The following is an 11,570-nucleotide window of genomic DNA, read 5'->3' on the forward strand; positions in this document are numbered from 1 at the left end:
GGGGGGGAGGTTCCTACAATACTCCTCTATGTACATATGTGGCCCGCGAAGTACCTGCCAATGTAGCATGTGGCCCGCATACACATGGAAGTTGGAAACCCCTGGGATAGAAGAAAGCCAGCCATACTTTTTTAATAGAGGGAACTGTAACAATGAAGGTCTTATCTAATGACGGTCTTATCCCGAAATCGAAGAAAAGAAGGAAAGGATGGGAGAAAGCCAGCCGTTCCAAGAACGAACCTTATCTGTATACGTATAGGTTGTCTCGGGTGAAATTTGTCCCGGGCGAAAATCGAACTTGCGACCAATGCAGGCACGTTACCTTCCCATGCTAACTATAACTAGGCTGGCTTCTTTGAAGATCATGACTACTCGCAGGTAGGTAAGTACTTTACTTAGGTAGGTACTAATAAATTGTTATATGTTCCTAATCTTTACCTTTTACTCCGTTTTCAGATCGGATGAAATCGCTGAAAGGTTTTACCACTTCTATGCTCAACCCGTGTGTTTCTGACAAGAAGAACGCTAGATTCGGGTGTTTTTGGCAAGAAAAACGCTAGATTCGGGTGTTTTCGGCCAGAAGAAGGCTAGTTTCGGGTGTTTTCGGCAAGAATTAAGAACGCTAGATTCGGGTGTTCTCGGCAAGAAGAACGCTTGATTCGGGTGTTTTCGGCAAGAAGAACGCTAGAGTCGGGTGTTTTCGGCAAGAAGAACGCTAGATTCGGGTGTTTTCGGCAAGAAGAACGCTAGACTCGGGTGTTTTCGGCAAGAAAAACGCTAGATTCGGGTGTTTTCGGCAAGAAGAACGCTAGATCCGTGTGTTTCTGACAAGAAGAACGCTAGATTCGGGTGTTTTTGGCAAGAAAAACGCTAGATTCGGGTGTTTCTATTATTGATTTGAAATTAATTCTATTATCATAATTTCTAAATACCTATGTATGGCCTCATCTATTTGCGAAATTACTATTTTGCCTGTAGTTTACGCCTAATCTCAGTGAATGTAGGTATAGGTAAATTATTAAGGATAATCTATAGAAAAAATTCTATGACTTCTTTCGAATGGATCTACCATGGACTTATCTTCTTACGGACCTAAGACGGAGTTTGCATCAAGGTTTTCCCCGGGGACGTTCGTAAAACTCTTTCGCCGTGATATTGGATAACTTTTCCGGGACACCAGGATTGGATAACGTGCGTTTTCGACGAGAAAAACGCTAGATTCGTGTGTTTTTGACGAGAAGAACGCTAGATCCGTGTGTTTCCGGCAAGAAGAACGCTAGATTCGGGTGTTTTCGGAAAGAAGAACGCTAGATTCGGGTGTTTTCGGCAAGAAGAACGCTAGATTTGTGTGTTTTTGACAAGAAGAACGCTAGATTCGGGTGTTTTCGGCCAGAAGAACGCTAGATTCGGGTGTTTTCGGCAAGAAGAACGCTAGATTCGGGTGTTTTCGGCAAGAAGAACGCTAGATTCGGGTGTTTTCGGCAAGACGAACGCTAGATTTGGGTGTTTTCGGCAAGAAAAACGCTAGATCCGTGTGTTTACGGACCATTGTCCGATTCGGTTCGGCAGGAAAAATGACGATTTTCAGTAAAGAAGTATTCCGGAGGTCTCAAATACCTTCTGCATCGTGCTCGACTATTTTGCACCCTCACACGTCATCATGCACGGAAGCTGTGCTCATTATGTAAACGCTACATCCGTGTGTTTCCGGACCATTGCCCGATTCGGTTCGGCAAGAAAAACGCTCGATTCGTGTGTTTCCGGACCATTGTCCGATTCGGTTCGGCAGGAAAAATGACCATTTTCAGTAAAGAAGTGTTCCGGAGGTCTCAAATACCTTCTGCATCGTGCTCGACTATTTTGCACCCTCACACGTCATCATGCACGGAAGCTGTGCTCATTATGTTCACGGATTCCACCCTAGGGGCCTTCAAATATTTACTCCCTCTGTATGTGGTAAGTACCTATCTTTCTATTTTAAAGAGGTTTCATAGAAGAACTGTGACTACCAAGATTTTATCGTCGCGAAAGCGAAGAAACATGAAAAACAGGAAAGGGGAAAGCCAGTCTTTTCGAGAACGAACATTATCTGTTTAGCATAAAATCGACCCCGGATGGGAATCGAACCCGCGACCTAACGCTTACATGTAGACGCGCTACCCTCCAAGCTAACAGGTTTCATAGAAGAACTGTGACTGCCAAGATTTTTTCGTCGCGAAAGCGAAGAAATGTGAAAAACAGGAAAGGGGAAAGCCAGTCTTTTCGAGAACGAACATTCTGCCTCTGGTGGTGTAGTGGTCAAGGCGCTCGCCTGGTAAACAGGAGGGCGTGGGTTCAATCCCAGCCGAGGTATGGAATTTTATCCTCAATATATGACCCCGCCGGGAATCGAACCCGGGCCTCCCGCGTGCAAGGCGAGCGCAAAAAAGCCTTTTTCAAAAGGTTTGATAGAGGGAATTGTAACTGCCAATATATTATCGTCCCGAAATCGGAGAGAGAAGGAATACAGGATAGGAGAAAGACAGCAGTTCCGAGAACGAACATTATCCGTTCAGTATGAAATTTGCCCCCGGTCGGGAATCGAACCCGCAACCTAGCGCTTACAAGGTCGGCGCGCTACCAACCAAGCTAACTAGGTTGGTCAACAGCCAACAGCCTTAATCAGAGGAAATAAAACCCAATAATAGAGTTCTTCCACCCTAGCTTGTGGCACCCTACACTAATTTTCTTCTAAGTGTCTACACTAAGAAAAAAAACTAGGGTGCCGGCAGCCTAATCGGGTGACTGGGTTCCAGCACTCTAATACTAAACTCTATATCGGGAAGCTCGACACTATAATATAGCATTCCAACAGCCTAAATCAGGGTAGGGTTGGGACATCGACATCGATGTTTTGAAAACATCGATACATCGGAACAAAAACATCGATGTCAACATCGATGTTTTTTTGATAGTAGGTAGTAGCCTACTGCTGGAGTAAAGGGACTTTTAAGTCCTATGCGAGCAGTATAAATAAGCACTATTATAATAATTATTATCTGTTTAGCATAAAATCGACCCCGGATGGGAATCGAACCCGCGACCTAACGCTTACATGTAGACGCGCTACCCTCCAAGCTAACTAGACTACTGGGCGCAGGGCGCAGGGTATAGGTACCTTATGGGTTGTACTAGGGTTGTATTGGTGGTTAAAATTGTATAATTATTAATTATGCATAACATAAAACATAATGCGTAATGGTCGTCATATTACACAAAACGGGGGCACTCATAATGATCGCTACTCGAATAAAGTATCTACTCAATTGTCCTCATGAGGCTGAGTGCACCCCGAACTCCAAGTACAGGGGCGAAAAAAAATTGACCCCGGCGGAAGTCAAACCAAGGACCTCCGGTGTGCAAGCCTAGCCACTCCAATTGGGTTTTACCCAACCACTAATGACCTTCAAATGTGAAGCCATAGTATAGACTATAGAATATGGGAAGTTAAATCCTCTAGTAAAACTATCGGACTTTGAGACCGGGCACCAAGCTTTTATTGAAAACTAATCGAGTTAGAAGGTCAAAGAATGGAGGAGTTGCAATTGGGAAAATATTATTAATAAAAGGTCGATTCCTACGTAAAAAGTTGTGAAAAATCCAAATCCGAGGTCAAAACTCTGAAAAAGTAACTTTAAAAGGTCGAAAATTCAATTTTTAATTGCCGTTCTAATGAAAAAGTCCAAATATGAGGTCAAAACTCCGAAAAAGTAACTTTAAAAGGTCGAAAATTCAATTTTTAATTGCCGTTCTAATGAAAAAGTTCAATGACATCACATTTCTCGTCAAAATGCGCAGAAACGCTTGCGCACAAACAAACGAAGCGGGAGTCATGAATTATGACGTCATCGCCTACGGGAGCGTATGCCGTGACGTCAAACTTTACGATTTACCGGTATTTTTTAAATCGATTTATATCTGTTATCCGATTGGTCGATTGCTGATGCTTTTCGACGAATTGGATGCCAGATTGTCTGTTTCAGATTTTTTAAGCAACTTTTGAAACTCGCCGTGTAGTGCATTACATTGGTACTGACGAGATTTTTTGGAAAGTGAATTCTATTGCTGAAATATTGATCAGAGGGCATGCTCATGTAAATGTTATTTCGTTTCATTTTTTTGCAGAATAAAACGTCTCTTTTTTTATACATAAATGAAAAAAAAAAAAAAAAAATGTGTTTGGGCTCTTTTTGTTTATTTCAAATCAAATGTTTCGCGTCGTTTTGTCCTGAGTGTGTGAGAAAGGCAAGACACTCACAGCTTGAAATGGGTTTTTGTCCGCGCTCTTCGCATGCGCATTACTTCCATCCTGATATATTTTGTTCATTCCCTTTTCATTTTGTAATCTACTTTTGTTAATTACAAGATGATTTGGATTGTGGTTTCAACATCGATCGGGAAAAATGTAATGGGAAATGTCCAGTGAGTGTATATTGTACAGTAGAACCTCGATATAACGAGTTTTCGCTGTGTCGTTTAACATTTGAAGGGACGTGAAATTGATTTTATTCGTAATATCGAGTCTTCGAGTGTTTGGTTATGTTGAGGTTCTACTGTACAAACGGTACTGGGTATATGGAGCAAGCTCCCTCAGACATTCTCTCATCGTTGAAAATCCTGTTCAAATCATCTTGATAATTGGATATTATTGTTTTTATAAGAAAAAAATTGAAAGTACAAAGTAGTTTAGTATATTTTAAATAATTTATTTCGTTTTCTCAACTAAATACGTTGTATGGAAAAGACATGGGTAGTCTCTCCGATCAGGACTTCCCTCGTACTAAACAAAATGTCTTGATGGGGAAAATCATTTTGCAAACTTTTATCTTTCAATTTAAAAAAAAAAAAAAATATGTACATTATTTTAATGCTTGAAGTCAATCAAAGCTCATTTTTAATAATAAAAAGAAGAGAAAAATGGTCTTTATTAAAACGGGTTCAGCGTACACCGTGAACTATCCTAGTGATATAAACCGGAATACCGTGTGAATTTGAAATACTCAACACACCTTTGTCAAATCTTAATTCATGTGAACTTAAAGTGCTTTTTATTTTAAAATAAAGACTGAATTACATAAAAAAAATATAAAAAAAATTCTGTACACAAAAACCCAGTCCGATTTGTCCCTTTTTTCTTTTTTCACATCTAGAAATTATGGGTTTTATCTCCCTTGGTTCGCATTGGAAGGCGAAATCATTGCTTCAGTATCATTCGTAGATTCGTATCAGCTCAACCCGACCTTTTGGGCGGTTTGTCCCTACACCTAAGCTTTCAGAATTATAGATGCATGTTAGGAGCTAGTTTTTCTGGGTTAGATTGTTAGAACAAATGATATCAACCAAAGTTGACGCCAAAATTCAAGTTGAAAGATGTCAATTTCCGATTGAAGATTCACTCATAGTAAGGAATCTCGTTTGATTTTGCGAGTTTTCTTCAATGTTTTTTCTGATAGGTAAAAAGGAAACTTACTGGTAAATTCTGACGTGACTTCTTTTAAGTAAAAAAGAAAGGTTATTTGAAAAATTTCCGACTTACTACAAGAGGCGGGGGAAAATTGAGTTAATTTTACAAACAAAGAAAGGAAACAAAAAACAAATAAACAAAAAAAGAAAAAAAAAAAATAGACAAAAAAGAAAGAAAGAAAACAAATGTCCCAACACGCCGGCAAAAATCGCGCTACAAAGAGGTATTAATTTTAGTATCTGAAGGTATTCTCTGACATTGTGATTTTGTCATACACACACAATTCATAATTACATTTATGATCAGTTGATTAGATACCTACTAGGTACAGGTAGGTAGGGAGGTAGGTAGGTAGGTAGGTAGGTACTTGGCTATATCTAATCTACCTACTACCATGTCCGTTCGAATAAGTGAACTAGGTACCTACTTTGCATTTTCCATTTTTGAGGAAAACCGTAAATTACCTAGCTTTACTGAAAATATTTTTTGTTTGCAAGCTTTTAAATAATTCTTTTAAAACCTTACTACCTAGGTATTTTTATTTTTATTATTATTATTTTTTTTTTTTTTTTTTTTTTTTTAAACAAGAGGCCTTGGACTCCTTAGAGGGATGGTGTTGTACTTTAAAAACCAATGTAACATGTTTTTATTTATATTTGAGGATTTTTGCTAAAATTTGACTATGACTGAACAAATACAAGTAGTGAGTTCTAATCTAACATGGAACTGAATGGTATATCCTTTACTAAGTTGGTCTATGCTTGCAATATGTTCATCCATGTTATTAATACCTACTAATTTTTTTCCACTTATGATGTAAAAATACATTTCATACAATTAATAATAATATGCTTACATACAAGTATGTCTGGTTCACCTTAGGGTAAGGACATGCAAAGAGCTTCATGTAAAATAAACAGATTGAAAAAAGCTCAGGTACTTATCACTCAATGCTCGTACTGTGTGCATTCTTACACTTAAGTCTCAAATGGTTATTCTAATTTGATGAAACTTGGCAAACATGGTTAAAATCTTGATATTTTCTTAGTAGATAGGTGTGGGATTCATAGTAGTTTGAATTTCTTACAACCTATCTCAAATGTTTAGTCTTCTAGGGAAGAGGTCTTGATTTATAGTTTACCATTTATTAAGGACGAGATTCCAACAGTTGGGTCAATTTGCATCTACACCTGAAGTACCTATTGTAAGTAGGTATTTGTGCATACCCATAGCAACCTTACATATGTACAGCTTAGGTATCAACACATATTTAAGGATTGTCCATTTGCATGTAGGTAACTAGGGAACTAAGTAAGTAGCAAAACTTACCTATAGTTGATATGAAAGTTGTGTTGAAAGCATCCTCGGAAAATCTGAAGAGTACACAAGTTTTCCCCACTCCTGAGTCACCAATTAATAATAACTTAAACAGATAATCATAGCTTTTAGCCATTTTACTAGAGGATTTCTTAGAGAAATATCACTATAGTTAAAGATAGGTATTTCAATAAATTACAACTTAACCTTCACTGGACACATAAATTTTTAGTTATCTTGTCCTTTTTAAATAGGATGTCATGGACACAAGTCTTGATGAGAGCTACTGCCTAACTAGACTACTCGGCGCAGGTTTAATGGGTTGTACCTATTAGGGTCGTATTGGTGGTTAAAATTGTATATGTATACATAATGCGTAATGGTCGTCATATTACACAAAACGGGGGCACTCATAATGATCGCTACTCGAGCTAACTAGACTACTGGGCGCAGGGTAATGAGTTGTACTAGGGTCGTTTTGGTGGTTAAAATTGTATATGTATACATAATGCGTAATGGTCGTCATATTACACAAAACGGGGGCACTCATAATGATCGCTACTCGAATTAAGTAGCTACTCAATTGTCCTCGTGAGGCTGAGTGCACCCCGAACTCCAAGTACAGGGGCGAAAAAAAAATTGACCCCGGCGGAAGTCAAACCAAGGACCTCCGGTGTGCAAGCCTAGCCACTCCACCACGAAGTAGCTTGGAAAATTCGGTTGTCTCACTGCTTTTTAACCTCTTCTTTTATTAGCTGAATTCCCTTTACATAATAGGGTATTATTATAATTTTTGCTTCCAGATATCAAACATTTTGAAATTAAAAGTAGCTACTCAATTGTCCTCGTGAGGCTGAGTGCACCCCAAACTCCAAGTACAGGGGCGAAAAAAAAATTGACCCCGGCGGAAGTCAAACCAAGGACCTCCGGTGTGCAAGCCTAGCTACTCCACCACGGAGGTTTGCAAGTAGCTTGGAAAATTCGGTTGTCTCACTGCTTTTAACCTCTTCTTTTATTAGCTGAATTCCGTTTACATAATGGGGTATTATTATAATTTTTGCTTCCAGATATCAAACATTTTGAAATACAAGGAATGGGACTATCCTTACATGAAGTTTCAGGTACAGTCTTATCTGAGGACTACACTAATGGCAGGATACATGGGCACCAGTTACCTACATACTAACTGTATCCTCAGGTAAGGTTTAATGGATCGTCCATCATATAGGCAGTTTACTATTATCCTGTAGTACGTATAAGTAGGTACCTATTTCTATTGAGAAGTTGGTATAAATCTCAGGGTAGGGAAAGATGTGACTTAAAGTGGTCTCGGTGGTGTAGTGGTCAAGGCGCTCGCCTGGTAAACAGGAGGGCGTGGGTTCAATCCCAGCCGAGGTATGGAATTTTATCCATTTTGAAATACAAGGAATGGGACTATCCTTACATGAAGTTTCAGGTACAGTCTTATCTGAGGACTACACTAATGGCAGGATACATGGGCACCAGTTACCTACATGCTAACTGTATCCTCAGGTAAGGTTTGGATCGTCCATCATATAGGCAGTTTACTATTATCCTGTAGTACGTATAATTAGGTAGGTATTTCTATTGAGAAGTTGGTATAAATCTCAGGGTAGGGAAAGATGTGACTTAAAGTGGTCTCGGTGGTGTAGTGGTCAAGGCGCTCGCCTGGTAAACAGGAGGGCGTGGGTTCAATCCCAGCCGAGGTATGGAATACCTACCTCGGTGGTGTAGTGGTCAAGGCGCTACCTACCTCGGTGGTGTAGTGGTCAAGGCGCTACCTACCTCGGTGGTGTAGTGGTCAAGGCGCTACCTACCTCGGTGGTGTAGTGGTCAAGGCGCTACCTACCTCGGTGGTGTAGTGGTCAAGGCGCTACCTACCTCGGTGGTGTAGTGGTCAAGGCGCTACCTACCTCGGTGGTGTAGTGGTCAAGGCGCTACCTACCTCGGTGGTGTAGTGGTCAAGGCGCTACCTACCTCGGTGGTGTAGTGGTCAAGGCGCTACCTACCTCGGTGGTGTAGTGGTCAAGGCGCTACCTACCTCGGTGGTGTAGTGGTCAAGGCGCTCGCCTGGTAAACAGGAGGGCGTGGGTTCAATCCCAGCCGAGGTATGGAATACCTACCTCGGTGGTGTAGTGGTCAAGGCGCTCGCCTGGTAAACAGGAGGGCGTGGGTTCAATCCCAGCCGAGGTATGGAATACCTACCTCGGTGGTGTAGTGGTCAAGGCGCTACCTACCTCGGTGGTGTAGTGGTCAAGGCGCTACCTACCTCGGTGGTGTAGTGGTCAAGGCGCTACCTACCTCGGTGGTGTAGTGGTCAAGGCGCTACCTACCTCGGTGGTGTAGTGGTCAAGGCGCTACCTACCTCGGTGGTGTAGTGGTCAAGGCGCTACCTACCTCGGTGGTGTAGTGGTCAAGGCGCTACCTACCTCGGTGGTGTAGTGGTCAAGGCGCTACCTACCTCGGTGGTGTAGTGGTCAAGGCGCTACCTACCTCGGTGGTGTAGTGGTCAAGGCGCTACCTACCTCGGTGGTGTAGTGGTCAAGGCGCTCGCCTGGTAAACAGGAGGGCGTGGGTTCAATCCCAGCCGAGGTATGGAATACCTACCTCGGTGGTGTAGTGGTCAAGGCGCTACCTACCTCGGTGGTGTTCATGTTGAGGGCTACATAGTCTTATGGGCCTGTTCACAATTAAACTTCAAGTTCAAGTGTGAACAGGCCCATAAGACTATGAAGCCATCAACATGAAAACTGCCGTATACTACAAGTTGCAGTCTAGATGTGAAATAGCCCTTACACTCCCATCTTGTGACCTATGGACCATCACTTGCACAAATGTAGGTACAATTTTGCCTATAACAATCACTTTTTTGTTGTAACAGCCTAGCTGCAACAGAGGGGGGGGGGATGATGGTCTTTTACCGGAGGAGGTTGAAGTCTTCGGGTCGTCCTGGTGCGTAGAATCAAACATCTTGAAGACGTATACTTTCCATTTACCCACTAGTATTACCCTCTGCTCTCGCAACTCATACCAACAAAACTTGGGAAGATCTTCTTTCGTCGGCGAGAGCAAAGGAACTTTTCAGTCCTATGTTGGCACACTGAGAAAAAAAAAACTAGGGTGCCGGCAGCCTAATCGGGTGACTTGGTTCCGGCACCCTGATATTGAACTCTATATCTGGAAAGGTCAACACTATAATATAGCACTCCAACAGCCTAAATCAGGGGAAGTAACCCTATAATAGAGTTCTTCAACACTAAACTTGTGGCACCCTGTCACCATTTTTTCTCTTCAGTATAAACAAGGTATATTCTGTTGTTACAGGGATTTCAAGCAGTTCTGGCCTCTCTATACCACAGGAAAATCCTGCCCAAATCTTTATTCCTGGAAACTCTTCTATTTATGACGTCCAACGCTTACCTCATGTATCAACTTCAGCAGAATCCGTCTCAACTTTGGTAGGTAGATAGATCGACTCGCGAAAAAGAGACTGGTCCGAAGACATGAGAATCTACTCAGATTAAAAAAAAAGTTTATTTTTTTAGCAAATATTACAACGGGTTGGTTACCTTTTTGTGCTCTTCTGTTGCCTGAACAGACCAACATAATATGAAATATTGTGCAGTCCTTATAGTCCATCTGATGGGGGAGTAAAATTTGTTATATCTACATGACTGCCTGCCTAAAGGTATCTAATATATATAGCGGTACCTACATGAAATTCTTCTAAATTCCAGGGTATTCAAGCCCCCACCCATAGAGAAAGATAGCCAGAAGTGTTCTGGTGGGTAGATTCTCAGATTAAAAAAAAAATATTTTTTCGATAACAAATATTACAACGGGTTGGTTACCTTTTTGTGCTCTTCTGTTGCCTGAACAGACCAACATGATATGAAATATTGTGCAGTCCTTATAGTCCATCTGATGGGGGAGTAAAATTTGTTATATCTACTTGACTGCCTGCTTAAAGGTATCTATAGTGTGTCCAGATCAATGTGACAGCAAAAAAATAGGCATTGTTGCCAAACATGTCACATGCGCAATGGTAGAGAATCTTTAAAAGGGGAAGGTATATTGCACAGTGCTTCCTCCGACAGTGAAACAATGTCAGGTAAGGCGAGATCCACCTTACCTGTTCTGGAATCCAACCTCTGAACTTAGAGCTAACTCTGCATTTTAAAAGAGAGAGTTTATCAAAAATAGACCTTCACCTCAATTGCAACAATGTAAGGATTTCCTGCAATCTGATTGGTTCCTTCATTTTGGGTTGATGACTCATTGCTGTCACATTGATCTGGATGAACTATAGGCTCTTGTGGCATGTGACCTACCATGTCGATCTAGTATTATGTCTCTCATCAGATGGACGAGAAGGGTAGGTACTTTCCATGTAGGTGCAGTTCCAACATGAAAACAGTAGATTAGCAGAAAGTAACCTGTTGAAATAATTCCAATCAAACGAGGAATAAGTTTTAGTAATAAAGTAATGAATTTATTCCATTATTTGCAGCTAACATGGTTACCTGGGAAGATCGAGTACTAACCTTACTTAGAAGACATGTTAGCGAGTTACCTCTAATGCGATATGTTTTACCTTCGTTTGCATTGTAAGTACTGTTTTTTTTTTTTTATTATTATTATTATGAGGTTTGACAGAGGGAACTGTAACTGCTATGGTCTTATCGTCCCGAAATCGAAGAGAGAAGCAAGACAGGATAGGAGAAAGCCA

At 41.0% G+C, this 11,570-nt stretch overlaps 2 protein-coding genes across 3 annotated transcripts in view; both read left to right on the forward strand.

Moving 5' to 3' along the window:
• Nucleotides 1–11,570, forward strand: part of LOC103524935 — a 90,752-nt gene that overhangs the window by 61,715 nt on the left and 17,467 nt on the right. The window lies entirely within an intron of this gene.
• The window catches only part of LOC103524944, a 16,235-nt gene continuing 5,199 nt past the window's right edge, over nt 535–11,570 (forward strand). Inside the window, exons 1-5 of the mRNA XM_008489986.3 lie at nt 535–741; nt 1,687–1,956; nt 7,888–8,018; nt 10,579–10,625; nt 11,352–11,377. Of these exons, the coding sequence (XP_008488208.1) occupies nt 1,795–1,956; nt 7,888–8,018; nt 10,579–10,625; nt 11,352–11,377 (366 nt within the window). The 5' untranslated portion in view covers nt 535–741; nt 1,687–1,794. The remainder of the gene's footprint in view (nt 742–1,686; nt 1,957–7,887; nt 8,019–10,578; nt 10,626–11,351; nt 11,378–11,570) is intronic.

Source organism: Diaphorina citri, unplaced genomic scaffold (assembly GCF_000475195.1).
Source record: "Diaphorina citri unplaced genomic scaffold, Diaci psyllid genome assembly version 1.1 scaffold128, whole genome shotgun sequence".
Taxonomy (NCBI): domain Eukaryota; kingdom Metazoa; phylum Arthropoda; class Insecta; order Hemiptera; family Psyllidae; genus Diaphorina; species Diaphorina citri.